The sequence below is a fragment of the Rosa rugosa genome, chromosome 1 (genome assembly GCF_958449725.1).
Source record: "Rosa rugosa chromosome 1, drRosRugo1.1, whole genome shotgun sequence".
Classification (NCBI taxonomy): Eukaryota; Viridiplantae; Streptophyta; class Magnoliopsida; order Rosales; family Rosaceae; genus Rosa; species Rosa rugosa.
The window spans coordinates 24739825-24766504 of NC_084820.1; the positions used below are offsets into that span (position 1 = coordinate 24739825).

Genomic DNA, 26680 nt, shown 5'->3' on the forward strand with positions numbered 1-26680 from the left:
AACGAGGGTGGTTTTCCACTCTATCTTGTGATCAGTTCTTTTAATTTAATTTTACCAATTTAGTTGCTGATCTTCTAAACCAACGTGATGTAGAGCGAATGGCGATAAGAATTGAAGAACAACTCGATCGTGGAAAAGGAGGAAAACCCGGTTTACTGCAATTTTGACATTCGGTGTCCGAATCGTAATTGCTATACCTTTCCGGAAAGGGAACGATGCCATGAACAAAACTCATCACTTTGCCACGACGTGTGAGCTTTTTCGGGCTTTCGAGGTCGTTTAGGGCCTCAAAACTGTAATATACTATTTTGCAGAATTTTCGATTTTCTAGTTTGTTTTGGATTTGTTTTGTTTTTACCTGTGGTCTTTAGGGTTTCATTGTTAGTCGCCCTAGGGTTTCTTGTCTCATATATAAACAACCTTAAACGGCTGCAGAACCTATCTCTTATCATATTATCAATCAAATTTAGAGTTTTCTCATTTATCTCTGGTGGACTCCAGAATTCTTGTTTTAAGTTTATTGCTTGTAAACCTAGCTAGGGTTACTTTCTGACTGCGTCAGGTGGTATCAGAGCAGGTCTTCCCTGTCTCTCCTATTTACCTTAGTAGCAATGGGTGAAGTTACAAAAGCAGATCTTGATGCTCTTACCGCAGCGTTTACCGCTGCCTTCAACACCGTGAATACTCAGATTGGAGAAATTCGTGGATTGTTGGGAGAGAGGAACAATAATAATAACAACACTACTAGAATTATGCCCTCAGACATCGGCCAAAAACCGATGAGAAAAAGAATTCTGACCGATGTCTTAGTGGGTGATGAGAAAGGTCCGGAAAATCCAGACATCGGTTTTTAGCCGATGTCTAGTATCATTATATACATCGGTTCCTCATTATAAATCGATGTAAATACGTTTAAATGATGACAAATTTGTATGTTTATATATTGTTAAATCCTCATCTTTTTGCCTTTAATGCTTATAGAAATATAGATCCTACAGCTCAACTATGCATTTTAACATCGTTATTTATTTAAAAACGATGACTGATACTGTTTCACACATCAGTTCCCATTAACGTTTCTTGTTGTTCATGATTTAGACGTGTAATTTGGCTCATATCCTACGATTCCTAATTCAATATACACAGTTTAATATTATATGAACCGATTTATTTACTTACATTAACATCAGATTCTAGGGCAAAAACGATGTTAATCATCTTATACTACATCGATTCCAGTAAAAGAACGATGTCTAATGCTATGTAATATATCGAATCACTAAAAAAAACGATGTCCATAGATTTTCATAACATCGGTTTTCTTGTCCTCATCGATGGCAATACTTATATTGGACATCGATCTTTATCTAAAAGACGATGTGCAGTAGCTTATGGCACATCGATTCCAACATAATAATTCGATTTCCTGTGGTTAATGGGACATCGATTTCGATTTTGGAACTGATGTATTTCTCTTAATGGACATCAGTTCTTATAGCTATAACTGATTTAAACTTTATACATAGACATCAGTTTGAAATAAGAGGATTGATGTCCACAAAATATGTAGCTGCTGCTATACAATGCAATATCCACAGTTGACAAAAGTGATTTCAATATTGGGGTATTTTGTCCAAAATCATCATCATTGACAGTTCACAAAATAGGCAAAATAAAACCCCAATTAACCTACTACAAGTGTAACGCCCCAAACTGCACCTCATCAGCTTGAGCACGTCACAGTGCCACGTGTCTCTAAGACATAAACTGAATGTTCAGTTTACATCCTAAAAACCCGCAAGGCATTTTAGTTAAATAGCTTTTCGTGAAACGCATAGCCGAAACGTCGAAATACTTTGAGGTGAAAACTTTTTAGAATCATTTATCGAACTTATTCGTCTAAAGTGCTTCTAGATCACCACTATGGTAAATAAGAGTTGGTACACTCCGATACAAGATGAAATAAGGAATAACAAGTTCCAAATTAACGACTCTCAAGAGATAGAGTTCAAGACTAGACACGGAACCTGAATTCAGTTACTACTATTCACCAAAGCTATCTCCGCGCACCCTGCTCCGTCCGTCAATCCCGTCACCAGTGCACAGTACCTGCATCCACACTATTGTAGGGGTGAGCTTTCGTCCTCGCTGCTCATTGGGAAATCATCTCGACTAGGTTTGAAAACAATGTAATATTGCTTTGTGGCCACAGTATAAAAACATACTCAAAACCATGTCATTTAAAGAACGACAAACTTTAAAATATTTTTCAACTCAAAAACCGATGCATGATACTTCAATAAATACGGCGCCAAATCCAAGTATTACCTGATGGCCGGTCACATAGACCCACTACACGACCTTACCTCAAATTAATTTATAACCAGGTAAGCGTAGCGAGAGCGTCCGCTACCTAGCTACACACACGGATCGGGTCGTCATTGCGATCGCGCACCGTCCGACCGGTGTAGCTAACCCTCCGGAGGTTTTGGGGATCGAACCCAAGGAAGTCAGAGCCACCCTTCGCTCTCAAGCCATCACATCTCTCACGATTTGGTTAGTATGCATTGCATTTTAACATAATCAAACCACATAAACTTAACATGCATCATTTAATAAAAATCGTAATATAATAAACCCACTAATCGAGGAGAGTCCCGAATCCCCTACCTGGATTCCGAAGCTTTACCGTTTTGCGTTGTCCGGAATTCACGAACCTTCCGTTCCTCAGGTAGCAGGAGTCCTAATTTCCAACACAATGATAGTTATTAACTCAATGAGCTAATACTAAAGTTTTGATGATTCACAAATCATTCGACCCACTTTTCTTGGTTTGACAAGGATATAACCAACATTGACTCATGGTTGACCAATCGTGATAAGTTCGATAACTATCCAAATTATCGAACATTCTCCTTTGAGCTAGAATATCAATCAATTACAACGAATCATGTCTTAAATGGAATTATTTCACTTTCATATTCATTGCGCCCAGTTTACTAAGGGCACCCAACTTTAACATAAACCATGACGAACTTTCTAAAGTCTCACAGTGTAGCATTCAACATGCAGATAAGCCAAGATAAATATATATAAACCATGATTATGCCAAGTCGATTTCACCTCTATCCAATATATTATAGCATACCTTACTAACCTTAATTAATCTTCAATGACCAGTAGCCAAACAAAAGGGAGCTACCACGTGCAATTCAACCACACATAGTCAAGAACCATTAAACAATAATTTGATTCTCAAACTCCAATTGTCCTCAAGCAGCATCACCATTTAAAACATTACTAACCAAATTTCCAGATTTCCACAACATCGAATTGTCAAACAGAACTACTAACCCGAAACTAGTTCAATCCCAACATTTACAATCATACTCCACTTATGGATTCCAAGTAAATTTTCAACACAACTTCCAGCTTACCTTTACTTATAGGATTGAGGATTGATCCTTGAGTCTACTGCCTTCACTTCACAACACAGAACGAAGCAACCTTGTCCTGTTATTGATCACCTCAACATTCCACCCACTCCAAACTTCTCAATTCAACCAACCCAATGAGCTGAGCTTTCCCGGACCTCAGACGATGCTCCAAGATGTCGGATATGAGCCCAGAAGCATAGAACGACCAAAGAGGACAGCGGCTCCGCTGGTACCCGACACCCACCAAAACATCAATCCATCAAAACCCATCCAGAACTAAAAACTAAGTATACCAGTACGTAGAGCTCACCGAGAGGATCGATTTTCATACCTCATGCAACCCCGAAGATCGCCGGAAACTACAGAAGCTTCGCCGGAAAACCCGAAGCTTTCGAGCTTCGATTCTCTCTCTTTACTCCATGCATGGATGATCCATGACCAGAGGCATGTCGGCGCTGGAAAGAGGATTCGAGCGAGGGTGGTTCGCCGTCGAGTCGTCGCCGGACCATGGAGAACCGTCGTGGGTCGCCGTTGCGGGTCGTCGAGCTAGAGAAACTGGTCGAGGCTTCTGTTCGTTTCTGGAACGATCTAGTGCGTCCATCAAGTCTCCTCTCTTATATACTTTCCCTTAAACGATTTTGGATGGCTCAAATGAAGCGGTGAATGGTTCAACGGCTCAGATGGTGCCAAAACATTTCCTTTTTATATAAAATGAATTTCCATAATTCCCAGACTTCGGAAATTCATAATAAATAGTACTGGTGTCGGAAAAATTCCCCGAAAATTCTCACAGACTCGTAACGTCGCGTACTTTATTGTAGTATCCAAAATTTTAAGATTTCACCTTGTGAAAAATCCCAATAATTATTCCCGAAGACCTTAATAATTACCGAGATCGTCAAATTTATTCCAAACGATCTCACCTTATCTCGATAGATTTTTCCGGGGCTCACAACAAGGCTAGCCTAACAATTACTATATATTGCATTTTTGTTCATAATTGCTGCATTCACTTCATCTACTACAAAAAAAGTGAACCAAAAGCTAGCTAGCCTTTCTCAAAATCCTCGTGCTAGTCAGAATCTACAACAAGGTCTGTAAGTAGTCGGCCACCTCAATGCGCACCTCGTCAAGTTGTTGTTGGGTATATCATTTCCGAGTCTTTACCGGCCACTACAAATATATATATATACACACACACACACACACACACACATATATCAATGTAAGTCATAATGAAATGCTCTAATATTTAAACCAAAGTTTCTGTTAATTCCTAATACTTATACCTTGGTTGAAAAGGAAAGTGTGTCATCATTAATAATATCCTTCATGTACTGCATAACATAATAGCCACACTCAATTCCGCCCGGTTGTTTAAGTACGCCCTATTTATTCACGTTATTAAATTCGAAAGACATTATCACGCTAAATTAAATAGTGTAACTCAATCAACCACATATACAATGTTTACCGGAAGTAGTCTTAATTTAACTTTGCCTTCTTATAGAGATGCTAGTATTACCTATGGTTTCCGAGGAGGAAGAGGTGAACTTGTTCTACTGCTGTTGCAATTACCTCTCCTTGCTATTTATATGACCTGTTAAGTCATAATAACACTTTAGACTATGATATAGGGCAGCCCACCATCCTCTATAAATTCTGGATATAGCAAAGTTACAGGGCCTATTTGGCTGATTTAAGTATGAAATAATTTGATCTTGCAAAACCACATACTGACATGTATTTCAGACTGCAACTATGAAAAGAGAAGTTCAATGATATTAGGGTATGACAAATTAGTACTTGGTATTAAAATAAAATAAATAAAACATTACTTAATATACCTTGTTTACGTACTTGATATCTATGCAACGAAAGCTTCTTTACTTTTCCCTTTTATCATATGCCTGCATAATTGTTCACACATATATAAATTTCCAAATAACTAGTAATTGTCTCAATCCACACATATATAAATTTAATCTGCCTTACGGAAAACAAGTATACAAATGGAAGTCAAATTGCTCAATTGTTGCTGATGTAGAAAAGAAAGAAGTCTGGAACATTCATAGTAATATTGCCAACATGTTGTTTCGGAACTAGTAACATAAAGCCATAAAGAGAATAGCTATATATGCAGCTCTTGCTTGCAAATATAGGTATAGGAATACTGAAATCCCATATGTAGTTTAGCGTATTAGCCTATGGCCAAATAGAAGATTCAGTAACTACACCATAGTATTATCACAGCATTTTGACCATTCCTACTTTATTGATGAGCCCCATAAACTCTTTTACATCCCATACTGCTAAAGACCAACTTTGAATGAGCCACACTTGGTTTAGCACCATATTTCCTATATTTGCAAAGCCACATATTCAATTATTAGATCCAAACATTCTCACTGCTTCTGATCTAATCTGTGACCTTCATATAGGTAACGTAAATAATGAGGCACTATGATGCCATTCATCACATTCCTTGAGGTATAATAAGTATAACCAGAAACAAACCCATAATACATGTTTTTATAGATAGCACTGGCCCATCATGTCATATTAAATATAGAAGGAAGCAGCAGCAGTCTCAAGCAGATTGCTTGCTATGTGGGCAAAATGGATCCGTAACAATACTGGAGCACCGTATTTGGTGCCACTACCATAACTATTATTTCATTTCTTTTTAGGAAAAGCGTTATAAGGTTTGTTCAGATTCCACTGGTCTTTTCCCATTTCAGAATCGAAAAGATCATCACAAAAACATGTAAAAACGTTATCTTAGGGCATCAACATGTGGCAATCATGTTATCTTATTCTATCCTTCTTAATGAACATTTGAAAACTAAAAGACATGTCAAAGAATCCAACTGGAGCTCGTGTAAGATTAACAACAGCATGTCCATGTCAGAAGGGAAATCAAATATTGGTTTGTACCTGGCAAACTTAGTACAGTTGGCAGAAGGCAATGATCAGTGGTATCTTCTGCCTTTCCCAAAGTATTTAGCTCAGCTCTGTATCTCTTTAAGGCCAGGTTACCCCAACATCCATTCTCACAACTTTACCTAATCAATTCTCAGCTCTCCAAAGTATTTAGCTCAGCTCTGTATCTCTTTAATCCCTAATCAATAAGCTAATATATGCTACGGTATATCAGAGTCGGTTAATAAAAATCAAAGCACTATCCGTCTTTAACTGGATACAGGCTCAAAGCTTTGACAATTTTGGAAAATGTCCATTTGATGGAGCACAATCGAGACCTGAAAGTAGAAAAGTAATTTTACGTTTATAATTTGTATACATGTATAAAAACTCTGAAAGTAAGAAGCCCACATGCTCAAACCTTTTCTATTTGCAGTTGTTACCAAGACAACAAATCAAGGGCATTTTCTTTGTACATAAGAAGCCCCATGCTCCTCGTACCTGTTAAATGCTATCACAAGAACTCAAAAATCAATACAAGCTAAATAAACTGCATGAATTTTTAATCATGCCTTCTAATAAATGAAGTACATGCATTAAAGTACAATAGAACTAAAACGAAACTAAATTTCATGGAACTTACTCAGCCTTGGAGAACCACATTTGCTGGAATGAACCAAGAGAAGCCAATATACTGCCACCTATCCAAACACTGCAAAATTAAACAACATGCGGTGAGGGGAAGAGGACCTGCACAAAGTAGAGAATCTCCGTTCCATATCAAGGATTCCCCAGTTGGAAGCTCAATATCTTGTACAGATTGATCACATTATCCAGATAACATATGTTTTGTATTCAACATGAGAGATGTGAAAGAGTTCAAATTACAAACAGACCAACTTCACAAAGTCCTAGCATATTAGCCTAGAACAAATTTCAGGATAACCAGGTTCCATTAGCTTTCTTTGGAAGTAATAAAGAGGCAATTGGTGATTAATGATTGATCACTCAGCTCGTTCAATAGTTAAAGACTCACTGCCAGATTGTATAGATTCTTGTGTGACATAATTCACACAGAGGGGGGAGGAGGACCAGAAACATGCATGTTACCTGAATCGCCTTTCTATTGCATTTCCACTTGCCAATACTTTAACTCTAGCAGCTTGGGGAGATTCCTGCAGATAAAATAATGACATCTTGATGAATACTTGAGAATGTTAAGTCTTACTCAATCAGTTGCAGTCAGTTTCTTCAACACTCGTTCGTCATTTTACACCTTAGACGAGTGGCAATTTGAGTCAAAACAAAGTTATCATGCAAATGATTACATGATCCTCCATTTGGTTGATAAAAAGGAGAAAGTTTGCTTCCCCAAGAAAAGACCATGTTTCTTGGCAATTGTAAAACCACAAAATCATGTAGTACTTAAATCTCACTCAGATAGCACTGGCCCATCATGTCATATTAAATATAGAAGGAAGCAGCAGCAGTCTCAAAATACGGTGGAGCAACATACATTCTCACAACTCTACCTACTATAAAATCACCAAATAAAAGATTGCTTCAACAACCAAACAGTTTCTCCTGCAGAATTAAACCCACAAAATAGCAATGATCAATAAGAAATTGAAAGATAAACAAGAAACAAAGCAAACATCATTCCATTGCTCTATGTGATCAAAGAAAGCTGTGGGGAAAAAAGATACTTAACAGGTTATTTATTTAAAAGGAACCATTTCACTTGAGAGAAGTTTTTGTTTGATTCGTAACAAAAGAAACTTTTCATAAACACCAAAAGAAAAAAAATATAGTTACAGTGCTGTTAACAATATTGCTGAGCATATAAATGGAAAATGAGATGCAGGAGCTAAATGGGTATCCCAGTTTCAATATTTACATCAATTTCTACACCTTATAATCTGAATTGACAAAGGCATGGCCAACTCATTAAACATACTATACAACAAAGAAGGTGTAGTCTCACCGAGTGAATACAATTACGGTATGGCGCGGAGCAACACCACCAAACAACACAGTTCCTGTTTCACGGCATTTTGATTTTACTTCTTTGATTCCAAATTAATAGATCCTAGCCTTCAAACTCCCCACTAACAACAAAAACAAAGGACGAAAACAAAGTTAATCAAACCTTATAAACCATTTACATCTCAAGTCAGCTAGCAGAATATATAACACAGATAAGGACAGTAGCTTGGATAATGAAACAAATACAAAGAAACCGCAAAACTTGAACAATCAAAGACATTTCATGATGTCGATCTGGCAAAAGCAAAGCCCTTTATTTAACTGATTAACTGAGATTAATCTAAGCACCATAGTTCCAACAGAACCCAAATTCATGAGACCAAATTAACGAATCTAAGCACCATAGTTTCAACAGAAAACCCAAATTCATGAGACCAAACTAAGAACTAAAACTTTCAAAAATAAAATAGAATCGACATGAGCAGCTCAAAAGATCAGAGCTTTAAGCCATTCAAAAACAAACCAACTCAAATACACAAGAATTAAACAAAAAAGACCCAAACTTTAGATCAAAACCGGCCAGAAAACCAGCATTGGTGGTGAAGAGAAGAGAGAGAGCGGACCTACGCTGGTGGCGGTCGGAGAACTACCTCGAGTCGGCTCAGGTAGGACAATGACGAGCTCAGGTGGGAGAATGAGTTCGTGGTCAGGTCATTGAAGGAGCTCGAGGCGGTTCTGGGTCAGTGAAGGAGCTCAAGGTGGCTCGGGTCGTTGAAGGACGAGGTCGGGTCGGAGAACGAGCTCAGGTTGTAGAACGAGGTCGCGGAGAACGAGGTCAGGGAGAATGAGGTCGACCAAGGTGAAGGAGCTGCGAAGTCAAAGTGGGAGTCGTTATTAGCTAGGGTTCGAGAGTTTTTTGTCTGAAAAATACTAAGTGTTGGGGGGAATGAAAATTTGGTCCCCACGCCTCTCAAACGTTTTAAGTTAGTCCCTCCGAGTTTTTTCAAAATTTTTGAACGAGACTTTACACATCGGTTAATTTAACGACCGATGTTTATAATCACAATAGAAATCGATATTTCATAAACCGATGTTAGGATGTATTTTTTACATCGCGTGCAATTCCGACCGATTTAATAGTGGTGATGTCTGATGGCATAATTCTAGTAGTGCAACAACAACAATCGGAATAGAGGCGGGGAAGGAGGCCAGCGAGTTAGGGCTCCACGTGGTGAAGTTGTTGATAATAATTCAGAATCTGATTCTGAAGAAGAAATTGTGCAACCTGAACAACAAGGACAAGCTGAACAGGATTACAAAGTCAAGGCTGAAATCCCTTTCTTTTCAGGCAACTTGGGTGTGGAAGATTATCTGGATTGGCAGCTTCAGGTGGACAGATTCTTTGAGATTATGGAGGTGCCTGAACACAAGCAGGTTAAACATGTTGCCTGGCGATTGAAGAGTACTGCTGCAGTTTGGTGGGATAAGTTGCAGAATACTCGAAAGAAGCAGAGGAAGCAGGGCATTAAAACATGGTGAAGAATGAAACAACTGATGACGGAGAGGTTCTTGCCAGATGATTATGAGCAGATTCTGTACAGGTTGTATATTGATTGTGTCCAAGGCACTAGGATCGTGGCTGAGTACACTGCTGAGTTCTTACGTTATTAAGAGCGTAATGAACTAGGAGAAACTGAAAGTCAGAAGGTGGCTAGCGGTTCTAGCAGTTCTAGTGGTGCTCAAAATAGGGTCCCAAATCAGAAGCCTAATAATCCTTATGCGAGGCCTACAACAAAAATCTGTTACAGATGCAACAAGCCTGGACATAGGTCTAATGTGTGTCCTGAGAGGAGACAAACTGCCCTTATGGATGATTATGATGAAGATGATGAAGAAGTTGGAATAGGTGATGAATATGAAGAGGTTGAGTTTGCAGTGGAGGAGTCTCCTGAAAAGGTTAATATTGTGTTGCAAAGGATCTTATTATCTCCTAAGGAAGATGGGCAACGGCGCAAAATTTTCAGATCACTTTGTTCCATTAATAACAAAGTGTGCAATCTGATTGTGGATGATGGGAGCTGCGAAAATTTTGTAGCTAGAAAGTTGGTGGAGTATTTGCAGTTACCTACACAGCCTTATGAGGCACCTTATTCTCTGGAGTGGGTCAAGAAAGGTCCACAAGTTCGAGTTGCTGAGTCCTGCAAAGTACCAGTATCCATTGGTAGCATTATAAAGATGAAGTTCTATGTGATATTATTGATATGGATGCTTGTCATATTTTATTTGGGCGACCTTGGCAATATGATGTGGATGTGACTTATAAAGGCAGAGATAATGTGAATGATGATGTTTATGTGGGAATAGTCATAAAATTGTCATGGCTCCTGTTTATCAATTTGAGAGATCTGGTGTAAAGAAAGGAGAGAGTTTTCTGACCTTCTTTAGCAGTGAATTCGAGATGGAGGAAGCTTTTAAAGAATCTGAAGTTATTTGTCCAGTGGTGATTAAAGGGTTGTTGACTGCGGAAAAGGAAGATATAGTGATCCCTAAGGAAGTGCAGAATATGTTGGGAGAGTTGAGGAGCTGATTTCGGATGAGCTACCCAACGAGTTACCACCTATGAGGGACATTCAGCATCAGATTGATTTGGTTCCTGGAACTAGTTCCATTACCGCATGAGTCCTAAGGAGAATGAGATTTTGAGGGAGCAGATTGAAGACTTGCTGAAGAAAGGGTTCATTCGTGAAAGTATGAGTCATTATGCAGTTCCAGTCCTCCTTGTTCCTAAGAAGGGCAATCAATAGCGGATTTGTGTTGATAGCAGGGCCATAAATAAGATAATTGTGAAGTACATGTTTCCTATTCCTCGTTTGGAGGACATGCTTGATGAGCTGGAGGGTTCCAAGGTGTTTACAAAGATAGATCTTCGAAGTGGTTACCACCAGATTCGAATCAAGCCAGGGGATGAGTGGAAGACAGCCTTTAAGAGCAAGGGTGGGTTATATGAGTGGATGGTGGTGCCATTCGGGTTGTCTAATGCACCCAGCACCTTTATGAACCAGGTTCTTCGTCTTTTTATTGGTTCTTTTGTTGTGGTGTATTTTGATGATATATTGATATATAGCAGGACCAAAGAAGAACATCTGGTACATTTGAGGCAGGTTTTGGGAGCTTTACAGGAAAATAAATTGTACATTAACCTGAAGTAGTGTACTTTTTGTACCAACAAGCTGTTATTTCTGGGTTTTGTGGTTGGAGAAGAAGGCATTCAGGTTGATGAAGAGAAGGTATGAGCTATCAGAGAATGGCCAGCTCCAAAAACAGTTTCCGAGGTGCGGAGTTTTCATGGTTTGGCTATTTTTTTTAGGAGATTTGTAAGAAATTTCAGTACCATTACTGCTCCTATTACTGAATGTTTGAAGAAAAACAAATTCCAGTGGGGAGAAGAACAAGAGAAGAGCTTTGCTTTAATCAAGGAGAAACTTTGTACTGCACCAGTTCTTGTTGTTCCCAATTTTGACAAGGTGTTTGAGGTTGAATGTGATGCTAGTGGTGTGGGAGTAGGTGCAATGTTGTCACAAGAGAAGAGGCCAGTAGCGTTCTTTAGTGAAAAATTGAGTGAAGCTCGTCAAAAGTGGAGTAATTATGATCAGGAATTTTATGCTTTGTTCCGGGCGTTAAAGCAATGGGAGCACCATCTAATTCAGAGAGAATTTGTATTGTTCACTGACCATCGGGCCTTGAAGTACCTTAATAGTCAGAAAACTGTGAACAAGATGCATGCAAGGTGGGTGAGTTTTCTACAGAAATTTCCCTTTCTGATTCAGCATAAATCTAGTACTCTTAATAGGGTGGCAGATGCTTTGAGTATGAGGGCTTCCTTGCTGGTCACTTTAGCTCAGGAGATTGTGGGTTTTGATCTCTTGAAAGAATTGTATGCGGAAGACGTTGATTTTAAGGAGATTTGGGCCAAGTGCAGTAGCAATCATGCAGTTACAGATTTCTATGTGAATGATGGTTATTTATTCTAGGGCAATCGCCTATGTATTCCTAGTTCATCATTGAGGGAGAAACTGATTAGAGATTTGCATGGAGGGGGTCTGAGTGGACACTTGGATCGAGACAAAACTATTGCTAGCCTTGAGGAAAGGTATTTCTGGCCATAGCTGAAGAAGGATGTAGGAGATATTGTGAGGAAGTCCTACACCTGCCAGGTTTCTAAGGGTCAGTCCCAAAATACTGGTCTTTATTTACCTTTACCTATTCCTGAAGATATTTGGCAGGATCTTGCTATGGACTTTGTGTTGGGATTACCCCGTACCCAAAGGGGTGTGGATTCTATGTTCCTCGACATGTGGTTGATTTAGTGAAACTTCCTAAAGTTCTTGGTGTTAGTGTTGCTACTGACGGCATGGCTAGGGATGTGCAGTCTGTTAGAGAAGAAGTTAAGGCCAAGTTGGAAAAAACTAATGCCAAGTATAAAGCTGCAGCTGACAAGCATCGAAGAGTTAAAGTGTTCCAAGAGGGTGATGACGTGATGGTGTTTCTAAGGAATGAGAGGTTCTTGTTGGTACCTACAACAAGCTGAAGCCAAGAAAATATGGACCTTTTAAGGTGTTGAAGAAGATCAACAACAATGCTTATGTTGTTGCACTTCCTGATTCCATGGGCATTTCTAACACCTTTAATGTTGCTGATCTGCATGAGTTTCGTGAAGAGAACTCGGGGTCGAGTTCTTCAGAGGTGGAGGAGACTGATGTAGAGCGAAGGGCGATAAGAATTGAAGAACAGTTCTATCGTGGAAAAGGAGGAAAACCTGGTTTGCCGCAACTTTGGCATTCGGTGTCCGAATCGTAATTGCTATACCTTTCCTGAAAGAGAACGACGCCAGGAACAAAACTTGTCACTTTGCCACAACATGTAGGCTTTTTCGGGCTTTCGGGGTCGTTTAGGGCCTCAAAACTGCAATTTACTATTTTTCATAATTTTCGGTTTTCTAGTTTGTTTTGGATTTGTTTTGTTTTTACCCGTGGGCTTTAGAGTTTCATTGTTAGTCGCCCTAAGGTTTCTTTTCTCATATATAAGCAACCTTAAACAGCTGCATAACCTATCTCTTATCATATTATCAATCAAATTGAGAGTTTTCTCATTTATCTCTGGTGGACTTTAGAATCCTTGTTTTAGGTTTATTACTTGTAAACCTAGGGTTACTTTCTGACTGCGTCATAATGCCCTACCTACGGAACCTAGACCTAAGCGCTTCATAGTTCATATGTATATGGATATAGATCATCTTGACTATAAGTAGCTTAGGGCGCCGGGTAAGCTTATTATCGCTGTACAATTTACTAGCTGCTGAAAAAGATTTTGGGATGAATTGAAGTACGTTATTTACATGTGAAACCTAGCAGATTTATTAGGGTCAAAGCACGTAATGATCGTGGCATACCATAAGTACACGTTCAATCAATGATTGAATATTTACTTATGGATTCGCTAGAATTGCATGTTTAAGGGATTCCCTGTTTATTTGTGGAGGCCGGCATCCATGGCCATGTGATTAGTTTTGACCTTTAGGCTTCATACGCACAGCAACATATCAGTACGTATGGGGTTAGGTACTTCAAGTCATAATTCAACTAGCTTTCGCCAACAAAAAACTGTGTGCATGTATGTATATATCAAAAATTTTGACGAAATGTGGACACCAAAAATACATTGTGGTTCTAATTTTTGACTTATTGTGTGCTCACGTAAAACATTCCAGAGGTGGAGTACGCGCTGCACGCGCCCCCAATTTAGAGTGAAGAATTTAACTCGTTGGCCATGGCTTTCAGCCCCATGGCTATCTGCCCCTGGTCTTTCCTCGCAAGCCACGAACCACAAACCTCCAAACCAGCCCCCCCAATTCAGTCTGGCCCTTCCTCACCGACTACTGGGCTAAAGGCGAGATCTTTTGCTTCCATCTTGACAGATTCTGTTGAAGCATCAGTAAGGCTCAGTCAATTGCCCGCTCCAACTTTGCGAGGGGACAAAACCTATGTGAAAATCAGCGAAAGCCTTTATCAGGAACAACTGAAGTTGTTCAAAACCAATCTAATTGGTCGTCTGCTACTAAAGAAGGGATCTATGCCCATGAAGACTGAAACTTTGAAATTAGCTTTGCAACATCTCTGGCAACCTATTACTCCATGGCGTCTTGTTCCGTTGGGGAAGGGATATTTTGATCTTCATTTTGAGACAGAAGAAGATATGCGGCGTGCTTGGGGCGGGGGAACCTGCACTCTCGCGTCCGGCATCTTCCGTCTCTCACAATGGCGCCAGGATTTTCGCCCAGGTGACTCTCTCCCTAATACTCATGCTCAAATTTGGGTACGAATTATTAGGCTTAGCCAAGAATACTGGCACCCACAACATTTACTTGAAATTGCTCGTGGAGTTGGGACTCCATTGAAACTTGATAAAGCCACCAAAGAACGGACGGGCTTTTGGTTATTTTGCTCGCATTCTTGTCGATGTTGATCTTTCCCAGGACCTACCTAGTTCGCTTATGGTAGAGCGAGAAGGTCATGAATTTCCAGTTGAGCTTGTTTATGAAAGCTTATGCTCACACTGTGGTGCGCTTGGCCATAATTCTAGCACTTGTCGTTCTCTAAAGAAAAGTTCTACAGTCTTTGAGCAAGTAACCAAACCATAATCCCAGCGTCAAGAGAAATCCATTGCTGGACAGTATCATCAATTGTATAGACCTGAAATGGGCATGCCTCCACAATCAGTTGTCGCCACTAATAGTCCGGAGAAGTTAGCTAATAATGAGGCAATGATTGAAGATTCTAATGGCATTGGCCACAGAGTGGCAACAGAGGAAGTTTCTCCTGTGCATGAACCTGTCATTGCTCACAGCATTGATCGTGTTGTGGGACAGCCCATTCTTTCTGCTATAGAGGATCCGACTTATGTCACTAAACGCGTTAATTCTGTCACATCAGAAGCTCCCACTCATGTCAGCAATTCTTTGACTTCCTCTATACCAGGGATTGATCTAATGGTTGAAGTGCCGCCTCATGAGAGGCAATCCCGATCTGACGATCACAGTGCTAGTCTTCCCTACCTTCCTGGCTTCACACCAGTCGCATCCCCAAGTTTGGAGGTTTCATCTTCTCGGCCATTACTACCTCCTACAGCCTAAAGGGACTTCAATTTAGATGTCTGGGACTGAGTTCAATAATGAATTTAACTTGGAGCAATTGGGAGATAATAAAATCCTCTCTCGTTCACATAGGAAACGTTTAAGGAAGAAGATACGAGAGCAGTTGCTCAGGAATCCAAACCCCTCTGTTGATGGGGTCCCTTCACATACTTCTCAATGAAGATTCTTTTTTGGAATATCAGAGGCTTGGCGAATAGCCGAACTAGACGTGCTTTGAAAAGTTTAATTCACAAGCATTCTCCAGATATTTTTTGTTTAGCTGAACCAATGACCTCTGTCACTCGTATCTATGCATCATTTTGGAGGTCTATTGGTATGTCTTTGGTAGGTGTTAATGACCGAGGTAATACTCTCCCTAATATTTGGGTTTTTTGTAATGCAAATGTTATCACCCCTGTTGTAGTTTTCTCTTCTTGTCAGCACATTTTTTTGCATTTTCAAGTTGGTACTGTCACTCATGGAATCATATTTGTTTATGCCGCCACAACAATCTCGGGACGTCATCCCCTCTGGACTTCCCTAGCTCAAGCTTGCTCAGGTTTTTCTGGTCCTTTGTTACTTCTTGGGGATTTTAATGCGGTTCTTGGCGCTCATGAAAAAGTGGGTGGTAATTTACCTATTTCTGCTTCGTGTGAGGATTTTCAGACCATGGTGGATTCTTGTGGTTTAGTTCCTATCGATTTAAAGGGCTCTCCTTTTACCTGGGCTAATGGTAGAAGAGGTTCTGCTTATATCAAAATGTTATTAGACAGATGCTTTTGTACTCTTCCTTGGTTGGATTGTTGGCCTATATTGAGTTGCAACACTCTTGTTCGTCACTATTCTTACCACAATCCGCTGCTGGTCTCTAGCTCCAAGTTTTCACCTCAAGGTCCATCTCCTTTTAAATTTCAAAAAGTTTGGTTAGATCACCCTCATTTCTATGACTTGGTTAAAGAAAATTGGGATTTTGTCCAGTTCTCGGGCTGCCCTATGTTTGTGCTGCAACAAAAACTTAAACACATCAAGTCTATTCTCAAAGTCTGGAACAAAGAAGTGTTTGGAAATGTTAACTTTGCAGTTGATCAAGCGCATCTGGAATTGGAAAAAATTAAGTTACTTATTTCCACTTCTGGTTTCACTGATGAACGTCATGCTAAGGAGCTAGAAGCTCACCTATTCCTTAGTAATGCTCTTAATCTTCAAGATAAATTCTGGTCTTCCAAATCTCGGGAGCATTGGGTCAAAGATAGTGATAGAAATACTACTTACTATTAGACTGTTGCAAAAATTCGCCGTTCTCGTCACTTTATTTCTGGGTTACGTGTGGGCTCTGAGATGGTGGATGATGTGCATTCTCTCCGCACTCATGTTGTCGACCACTTCTCTAAATCCTTTAGTGAGGATGGAACTACGATGGATACTGGTCTGGTATCTCGATTAATCCCCTCATTGGTCACATCATCAGAAAATGATAGTCTTCTAAGGGTCCCAAGCTTGGAGGAAATTAAGCTTGCAATATTCTCAATGGACCCCGATAGTGCTCCCAGTCCTGATGGGTTTGGAGGTCATTTATTTCATGCTTGTTGGGATTTGGTGGGTTTTGATGTGACTCGTGCAATTTGTTCATTTTTTTAGTCTGGCTACATCCTACCCAATTTAAACTCAAGCTTTGTTGCCTTAATACCTAAGGTTCAGGAAGCAGACTATATCTCGAAGTTCAGACCAATTTCCATGGCAAATTTTACTTTTAAGATTATAACAAAAATTTGGCAGATCATATTTCTCCTATTGCTGCACGCATCATCCGTCCTAATCAGTATGCCTTTATTAAGGGGCGTCAAATATCAGATTGCATTTTCTTGACTTCTGAGTGCATCAATTTACTTGATATATACTCCTTGCAAGGATGGAAATGTCGCCATCAAGTTGGATGTCGCTAAGGCTTTTGATACATTAAATTGGAATTTTCTCCGCCGAGTTCTTTTGGCATTTGGGTTCCATGAGCAATTTGTTGGTTGGATAACTTCTATTTTATCTTCTACTCACCTATCTATCCTTTTTAATGGCTCCCCTGCAGGTTTTTTCAGTTGCTGTAGGGGTCTCTGACAGGGTGACCAGCTCTCTCCTCTTCTTTTTTTTCTTGCTGAGGAGGTGCTTAATAGAGGTATTGTTGAATTGGTCTCTGCTGGCAAGATTAAACCTATTTCTTCTCCACGTGGAATTAAAGCTCCAATCCATGCTTTTTATGCAGATGATCTAATGGTTTTTTGTAAAGGTGACAAAGCGAGCCGTCTTAATCTTTGGTCTCTTGTTGAGGAGTACGGAACTAATTCTGGTCAGCGTGTGAACAAGGGAAAATCCAATATTTATCTAGGTCGAGCTAGTTTTGCTCGTCACCCACTTATTTATTCATGGCTGGGAATTACTCCCGGTACACTCCCATTTACTTACCTTGGTGTCCCAATCTTCACTGGAAGGCCTAAACGTGCTTACTTCCAAGCCCTTGTTGACCGTGTCAAGAGTTGTTTCTCTCATTGGCGTGGGTGTTCCCTATCTATGGCTGGTCGTATTACATTGGTTAATTCGGTTGTCTTGAATATGCTTTCTCACAGCTTTACAATTTATGCTTGGCCTTCCACAGTTTTGGCTCAAATTCGTTTTTGGGCCTGTAATTTTATTTGGACTGGAAATGTGCTTCTACAAGGATTTTCCACTGTGGCTTGGAAGAATTGTTGTTTGCCGAAGTCTGAAGGTGGCCTTGGAATTAAGCATCTTCCAAATCTGAACAAAGCTTTTCTGTTGAAAAAATTCTGGGATCTCTTTTCTTCTAATTCCTTTGCAGCAACTTTCTTTAAGGGTCGTTTCTTTAATGGAGTGGGGCTACCATGTTCTTATTATAAACGCTCTTCTATCTGGTCGGGATTCAAGCCGCTTTATGTTGATATACAGCTTCATTCTAAATGGATTGTTGGAAGAGGTACAGATATAAATTTTTAGCATGCTAATTGGCTTGACGAACCTATATATTGTGGAAAGATTTAATATTCCTTTATCGCTTGGTAAAAAACTTACTTCGCGAGTCTCTGATTTCATTGTTGATGGATCTTGGTCTAAGCCCCCTAATATTCAAGGTGAGTGGCTTGCTCTTTTCCATGATATTGAGGCCATAATTCTTCCAATTTCACCCGAGTTTGTTGACAAGTTGATTTGGCGTGATTCTAGTAATGGCTTGTTTTCAGTTGCTCAAGCTTATGATTTGAAGTGAATACATCAGCCAAAGGTTCCATGGGCTTCTTGGGTCTGATCTTCCTCGTATCGACCCCGACACTCTGTTGTCCTTTGGAAATTGTTGCATGCATGGTAAGTTGCTCACTGATAACCTGCTACAACATCAAGGTTTTTCCTTGGCGTCAGTACTTTTGTTCTCTTTGTCGCTTGAAGTCAGAGTCAATTAGTCATCTAATTTTTGAGTGTCCTTTTACTCGATTTATTTGGGGCAATCTTTTTCGGCTAGCTATTTCATGTCTCTGCATCCTTTGATGACATAGAAAGCCTATTTCTTTACCCACTTCAATGCCATTTCAGTTCCCAATTACAATTTCTCTGGTGGGGCATGATTGGAGTTGTGGTCTATGCATTTTGGCATGCTAGAAACGCATTAAGGTTTCAAGACACTGTCATCACAGCTGTATCCATCTTTCGCTCTGTGAGTTTACACCTTCGGGAAATTGATTCTTCAAATCTAGAAACTATGTTTAACTCTCGTAATGAGCTACTTATCCTACGTTCAATTGGGGTCAGTGGACGCCTCCCCAGGGCTCTTAAGATTATTGAAGTTAATTGGTTAACTCCCTCTTTCTTTCAGGTCAAAGTTAATATCGATGGGGCGGCTCGGGGTACTCCTGGTTTAGCTGGGTTTGGTGGTATTTTTCGCAATCACTTGGGTCTTTGCATCGGTTGTTTTGCAGGTCCAATGGGTTTAGCTTCAGCTCTGGAAGCAGAGCTCCTTGCAATCTGCCATGCTGTCTCTTTTGCTTGGAGGAAGGGCTGGTTTTCTCTTTGGATTGAATGTGATTCAGCTTTAGCAATTCACTTTCTATCTTCTCCCTCCTCCAGTGTACCTTGGCGATTGGCAACTCAATGGAGTAACTGCCATGCTCTTCTTGGAAAAATGCAGGTGCGAGTCTCCCATATTTATAGGGAAGGTAATCAAGTGGCCGACAAGTTGGCCAATATTGGAGTTGATAGTGTGGGTTTGCACTAGTGGAATTCTTGCCACACTAATGCAATGGGTGCTTATGGGCGAAACCTCTGTGATCTACTAGAATATCGGTTTGTTTAATGGTTGCTGAGGTGCTTGTTGTTTTATTGATTTCTATCTCATTGATTCCTCCTCGTAATGCAAACATATGCTTGTTTGCCTCCTTGGTTTGCTGCCAATATGTTCTTCGCTGGGTTGATTCTGCAGTTGGGTGGCCTTATAATTTATTTGAGTGCTGCTGCTGCATTATTCTTCCTTTGCTGCTACTGGTCTCTCCTTTTGGCTGCTGCAACATTTTTCACATCATACTGCAAGTGCTTAATTGCTAATGTCTTTTACGGGTGTGCTACTGGAATTTTCTTGTCCTTGAGCTGCCTTTTAGCTAGTAGTTTTTTTTGTTTTTGTTCTGTTCTGTCTTGTACAGTTTTTGACTTTGTGCAATTTAATTCTTCCTTTAAAAAAAAAAAAAACATACGAACGCTCATAGTATATATATATAGTATCTAACTAAAGGGGTAAAGCTATGGTATGTTAACATTTCTCATACATCAACTATTTTTACCACTTTAAGGACTCATGTTACCACTTTGAGGACTAATATTACTATTTTGAGGACTCATATGGTAAACTAAGAAAATTTACCACTTTAAGGACTCATGTTACCACTTTGAGGACTAATATTACTATTTTGAGGACTCATGTGGTAACTAAGAAAATTTACCACTTTAAGGACTCATGTTACCACTTTGAGGACTAATATTACTATTTTAAGGACTTATTTTACCACTTTTAAGGCAATTGTATGCATGTCATACGTTAACACATTGTAGAATTTTCCCTAACTAAAAAATAAGAAAAAATATTATAGTTACTCACGCTTTTGCCAATCATATTTGTACTCTAAAATCAATAATTTTACTATCTGAAAACATACATGTATACAGATGAAGCAGTCTATCTTATAAAGACAAGCTGGGAGTGGTCAAATAGCTCGAATTGCTTAGCAGAAAAAAATAAAAATAAAAAATAAAAAATAAAAATCAATGTAATACTCCCATCCAAGACTTACGTTTAGTCTCTGAAGCCATTGCAACCTAGGCGCGCATCTTACTTTCTTTTTTTTTGTGTGGCAAGAGGCATCTTTCTTTGAAACATCTTCTCAAATTTATTTGGTATATGTTTGCCGGTACATAGTTATGCACGCTACTTGCTAGCTAGCATATGTATATTACTCATCTTATTCAGTACTACACAGTCACTCTATGGGAAACGTACTAATCAACTTGACCATAAAGTAAATCTACTTAAAAAAAACACCATAAACAATATCATGTACCGAAAATGTGTAACTTTAAAAATAAGGTAAACTATATGGAGCTTTCTTGTTTTCTTTTAGTTGTTTTGTTCTGCTATTGTTATTATGAAACTAACAAAAAACAAAAAAAGTCGGCTTTAAGAAATAATATATTTAGGGTCTTAGTAAATTAGGTTTCTGATTCATATCAGTTTGCTTGGCTTAATTAGTAGATTAATTGGTCTCTTTTGGACTGCTTGTTAATTTCTTTTTTGCTTCAGCTTTTGTTTTGGGGACTATCCTTTGTGGTTTCATACTGGACGTACATGCTTCTTTAAAAAGTACGTAACAAAAGATTAAGCAAACAAAAATTCAAATCAACAGGTTTAATCTCACATTGATCTCTTACAACCTTAATTAATCAACTAGCAAATTTGCAAGGCCAGGCTCCAATAAGAACACCCAATGGTGCATGGCCAATGCCACAGGCTCAAGCAACTACATACGTCTTCATTTAGGCCATTGACCTATATATCACACTTAAAACTTACAAAGGAATTTTCCCATTATTTAATTTTATGTATAATCTTATCTAGTTTAATTAGATTCAAACTGCATCCCTACAGACAACTTGTAGGCTGAACCGTACCCTCAGCCGTTCCATCGGCATGGCTACATGAAGCTTCGGCCGCTTGGTTCTTGTAATTGAGCTTCACATCATTCAATGTGATCTTGTTACAAGGATACTTTGAACTACAGTCGAATTTCACCGCAACTTCTGTTGCTGATGTCCCGTGGATGTCTTGATATGTCACATCGCTAATTTGAACTCCCGAAACCTATTCAAATAAAGCAATTCAATGGCAATTTTATCAAACAAGAAAATAAAACATTGAAATCGTGAGATTTTGTACTATAATTGGGGAACCAAATTTAACTGTAACTTGATTTACGCAAGACCATAAGTGATTGATTGATAACTTACCTGACCAGGACAACCTTTCTCGCCAGGGCAGTAATTTTGATCAATGATGATAGGATTTTGGACATCGACCATCACAGCGTGTTGGAAAAGAATGTTCTTGGCAAACCCCGTGCTAGGTCTCCCCCATGATTTAATTCTCACACCATTTTGAGTACCAGTAAATGTAACAGTTTTCACTGTTACATTTTGCACACCATCCTCCTGCTGGTCCTTGCCTAGACTTCCAATGCTACACCAACCAAACCATTGCTAAATTCAGAAAGCAGATATTTAAAAAGAACTAGTAATGAATCTAAGATTGAAGTATAGCCTCTATATTTGCAATGTTATATATGTAAACTTTGATTAGGTATAATTAATACTGCTGATCATGGAAGATATTACTCCGTACCTGATACCATGGCCTGGTCCACATGCAATGTTTTCGATCCACAAATTAGTGGTTCCAGGACCAATTGAGACACAGTCGTCACCGGTTGCAATTTTAGAGTCGAGAATAGTGACGCCTGAGGACTTTTGGACGTGGATTCCGTCGGTGTTTGGGCTGTTACCGGAGGCAGAAACCCTAACACCTTGCATTTTCACGTTGTTGCAGCCGTTGATGACTATGTGAAACATTTGGCTGTTTAGGGAGGTCAATCCGCTCACGACAATGTTGTTGGAGTTGGAAAACCCAAGCGTCTGCAGTAGTCCACACATTAAATAATATATAGAAGATAAATATTGTGTGATTTACACGATTCTAAACACGTAATGCTAGCTAGGTTGACCTTTGAAATTCTCACAAGCAAAAAAGTAAAAGCCTCAAGTAACTTACAGTTGCTCCGCTGGGGCAACTATTGCCGTTGGCTTTGCAATCCCACAGACCAGTGCCTTGTCCATCAAGAATTCCACCCGAGATTGTAATCCCATTCACATGCTCAAACAAAAGCCAGTAACCGGCATTTCCTATGACCCGGTAATCCGACGGGGACACGAGTGTGCCGGCAATGCGAAATGTGATGGCTATGTTTTTACATGGTCCGCTGAAGACTGCATTGCGAAGCAAAAACCTTCCGGCCGGGACATAAATAACCGAGGGATTGGCCGAGGCACAAGCTTCGGCCCATGCAGAAAGGAAGGCTTTGATTGAGTCGGTCTGGCCGTCTGGTTTGGCTCCTAAATCGGCCACATTGTAAGTAACTGCAGTGGAGGCGCCGGAGTTTATGAAGAGAAAGAGGAGTGAGAGAAAAATGTGGCTTCTGGGATTCGCCATTGAGAGAGAGAGAGAGAGAGAGAGGCTTGGCTGGTTAATGAATTGAAGGAGTGAAGGATGTGGTGGTATGGGTGGAGTTGAAACGGTTTGAGGTGTATTTATAGCAGCTGGTCTTGATTTTTTTGCTTTTTATTCAATGTTGAATTCATTTTGATAACATGCAATGACAGAAATTAAAACACAAGCATGTGCCGGCGCCGAAATCACCTTTACTTAGGTTTTTACTGTATATTGCGGTTTGCAAAATGACTTTATGACATTTGGTTGATTCACTTGCTTGAATAACAAGGATCATTTCCTTCAATTCATGGTTCACTGCATCTTTCTTTTCGTAATTTTATTCGTCCCGTTTCAAACTTCTTCGAATTAAGAAAGCCTTCAGTTGTCATTCATGCTTTATAGTATTGTAATTATCTCTTGTAAAAACCAAAGATAGTGAATGACCACTTCAATTACAGAAGTACAGAGCTCGGTAAGATTTCTCTTGAACGGAAAAGCTAAAGTACTTTTTTGAACTCTTAATATTGCAAAAGAAAATTAATTCACCATTTACTTACATGAGAGACTACTTGAGTGTTCAGGGATAGGCTTCTCCTTTATAAATGGCGGGATTATACTATTGCGTGATATATAGAACCATACTTAGTATAGAAATGTCACTATTAAATAATAACTTCTAAAGTAAATTTCATAGAAAACTTAAAAACAAGAATCGTAGTATGTAAACATTTGTACCACTATGCAGTGCACCGGCCACGTACTGATATTTTTTTGTACTTAACCATAGATCTGTTGGCTTTTATCCACATAGTCGCGGGTTAATTCATATACTAAAGCTGACGCATCCTTTTGATAACTCAATCCTTATTCATTCACTACTGTTAACATTTTTTTTTATAATTTTTTTTTTCCGAAGGCCCAGCTTAATCAAAGAAGCAAATTCGATCAGAATCCAGTAAACCGAGCCCCCAAGACTTGATTGAAAATGATGACTCGCTGTGAAACAATGTTAGACAATGATACACGTACTTGACTGATTAGTGTCAAACACTATACTAATGTTGTCTTAATCACCTATTTTGCGTTGAGTTTTGTCCAAAAAATTTCGATGCAATTAGTGATAAATTAATCACTTATAAGTTATATGTCATTTAGCCTTTATTCTGAATTCTTAGGAGTTTCTTGACTTTCTTCAATCTTCAGCAAGATTAAACTAACTTTCTCTCTTCCACACACACCGGCACATGTATATAGCATGTGTTAATATTTCTAATAATTCTATCTTTTCTGGACCAACTCTCCCGTTATTCTGTACTTTCCAACCGTCCATGATCACGACCGATTGATTTGTATATAACATCATCAATGAATTCGTGAGTGCCCCTAACTTAAGAATTGGATTGCTTGAACTTAAATAGAATGTGTCTACCACAAAAAAAACAATAACAAAAAATCCCTTAAATAGAATGTCAGAATTAATACAAGCAAAACCCTTAAAATTTATCGGCATTCTGTTACCTATAATTGCATGAGTATTGCATCATCTTTTTCCATGCATTAATCCCAATGTCCCTATCAGACATTATGCAAGATTCAAGCGTCGGCGAATCACAACCCCATATTCTCCCCATATTTCTTGGCCAACAGAAGCACATTAATTCCTTGTCTCTAAGAAAATTACTGTATAAAGAAACATTATTGTTCATAAAAATAATTATTGTATAATAATACTTCAAAACTCTGGAACCATCTAATTAAAGACTAAAAGCGCTTGTCTCTAGCTTTAACTTGTAACTGAAGAAACTGTAAAGAATTAATAAAAATTTGAGTAATTCATGAATTTATTTTTCATTTTCTTATTTTGGTACGATCAAATGTAAGAAGGAACTTTTGCGCGCGCGATTTGCTTCCATGAGTTTACGATTTGCTTCCATGAGTTTACGTAAGGAACTTTTGCGCGATTTGCTTCCATGAGTTTACGGCATGATTTTAGGCGTCTCAAGCTTCCAACTAATTATATATATACGTGGGAATTTTGTTGGTGGACTTCATATAGAGTTGAGCTGATTGATATTTGAATAGTACATAATTAATGATCGTGGGATTCGTGGCACACCATAAGTACATGTTCATATGATTGACTCATTTGCCAATTAGAATAAGGATGAAGGATATGGATTAAACTAGGGTTGCTTGTTCCTGGGAATTTTGTTTTGTTTGTGGCCATGTGATTATTGATGACCTTTAGGCTTATACAAATGTAATGTAATATATATATATATATATATATATATATATATATATATATATATATATATATATATATATGGGGTTAGGCATAAGTTGTAATATATTCAACTTCCCACTAGCAACGTACTATAGCTATTTGCTTGGCCAACCGAAAACACTGTAACCAACTTAAAGTTCAACCATACGTGATGCGTGCGTGTTTATTTGTATGAGTACTCCGAATCAAACAACAAAAGACCCAATTACATTTCATTAAAAAAAAAACCCCAATTAATTAAGTTCTAGTAAACTCATAAAATTATTGTACGGTCCAAGTTAATGCGATTGATCTGTATAAAAATTATTTTTATCTAATTAGTCACTTTAATATAATTTTTTTTATCCACTTCATTGAAATCGACGAAAATATATTGATTCATACCACCACGTGCACATAACAATTATAAAATAATTACTCAACAAACTTGAGGTCAAACTTCTTCTGTTTGATTCTGTAGATGATCTTCTCAGACCGATCTTCTACTCTCTTCAATAACCTTATAGCAATTTCTCAATTGGGCAAGACTAGACATATTTATAGTGTAATTGTGAGAACATGTACTAGCTAGCTATTGATTTCAATTTATCAAGTATATATTAGTTAGAATCCTCTCCCATCATATACAATGGGATAGAATCACACTAAACTCATAACTAATCTGGTATTGTCACATGCATGTACGTATAACAACTAACTTTGAATTCATATATGGCCTGTGAATCCAATTGGAGCCCCCAGCAAGATATATGAAGTTAAAATATGCGACTAGAAACTTTTTGTAATTACATGCATTATATGGCAACCTCGTGATTTATTTCGACCATAAACTGATATGCTTTCGGCTAACTGGCTCATTTTGAAAGAGTTTTTTCCGCCTTGGTTGTTCACTTTGATCTTTTCCCAAGTTGCTTCTTTAGTTCTTTTCCATAATTGTTTTCAATAGTTGACGCAATTCGACCTTTACGTACTTAAATGTAAAACGAGATCGAACAAAGTAACAATTAAACACACGTCTCATATCTAATCAAGAGGTTTATATTACTATTGCACGTAAATCG

At 38.8% G+C, this 26680-nt stretch overlaps 1 protein-coding gene and 1 long non-coding RNA gene across 14 annotated transcripts; both read right to left on the reverse strand.

Moving 5' to 3' along the window:
• Positions 1-1900: 1900 nt before the first annotated feature.
• Positions 1901-9280, reverse strand: LOC133724369 (uncharacterized). 13 transcript variants are annotated; one of them, XR_009853639.1, is made up of 11 exons: positions 8969-9278; positions 8344-8467; positions 7876-7943; positions 7470-7534; positions 7003-7071; positions 6781-6860; positions 6375-6697; positions 5285-5347; positions 4912-5037; positions 4727-4825; positions 4399-4610 (listed from the first exon to the last, which is right to left on the reverse strand). It is a non-coding gene; the product is annotated as an uncharacterized LOC133724369 (long non-coding RNA). The 13 variants fall into 13 exon arrangements; XR_009853637.1 differs by having other exon boundaries at positions 7892-7943; positions 8969-9277; XR_009853643.1 differs by having other exon boundaries at positions 7470-7943; positions 8996-9280.
• Positions 9281-21495: 12215 nt separating this feature from the next.
• Positions 21496-23382, reverse strand: LOC133728458 (polygalacturonase-like). Its single transcript, XM_062155899.1, has 4 exons — positions 22895-23382; positions 22469-22758; positions 22078-22306; positions 21496-21931 (listed from the first exon to the last, which is right to left on the reverse strand). The coding sequence occupies exons 1-4, from the start codon at positions 23330-23332 to the stop codon at positions 21713-21715; spliced, it is 1176 nt and encodes a 391-aa protein (XP_062011883.1). The 5' UTR covers positions 23333-23382; the 3' UTR covers positions 21496-21712.
• Between the last annotated feature and the right edge of the window lie 3298 nt (positions 23383-26680).

What these genes read in the sequence shown, in the direction of transcription:
- LOC133728458 (XM_062155899.1), bottom strand. Translation starts at nt 23,332, where the DNA reads ATGGCGAATCCCAGAAGCCACATTTTTCTCTCACTCCTCTTTCTCTTC. An exon ending in GTTGCCCCAGCGGAGCAACT is followed by an intron (nt 22,759 to 22,894) that starts GTAAGTTACTTG and finishes GGACTACTGCAG; the next exon opens with ACGCTTGGGTTTTCCAACTC. An exon ending in GGACCAGGCCATGGTATCAG is followed by an intron (nt 22,307 to 22,468) that starts GTACGGAGTAAT and finishes TGGTTGGTGTAG; the next exon opens with CATTGGAAGTCTAGGCAAGG.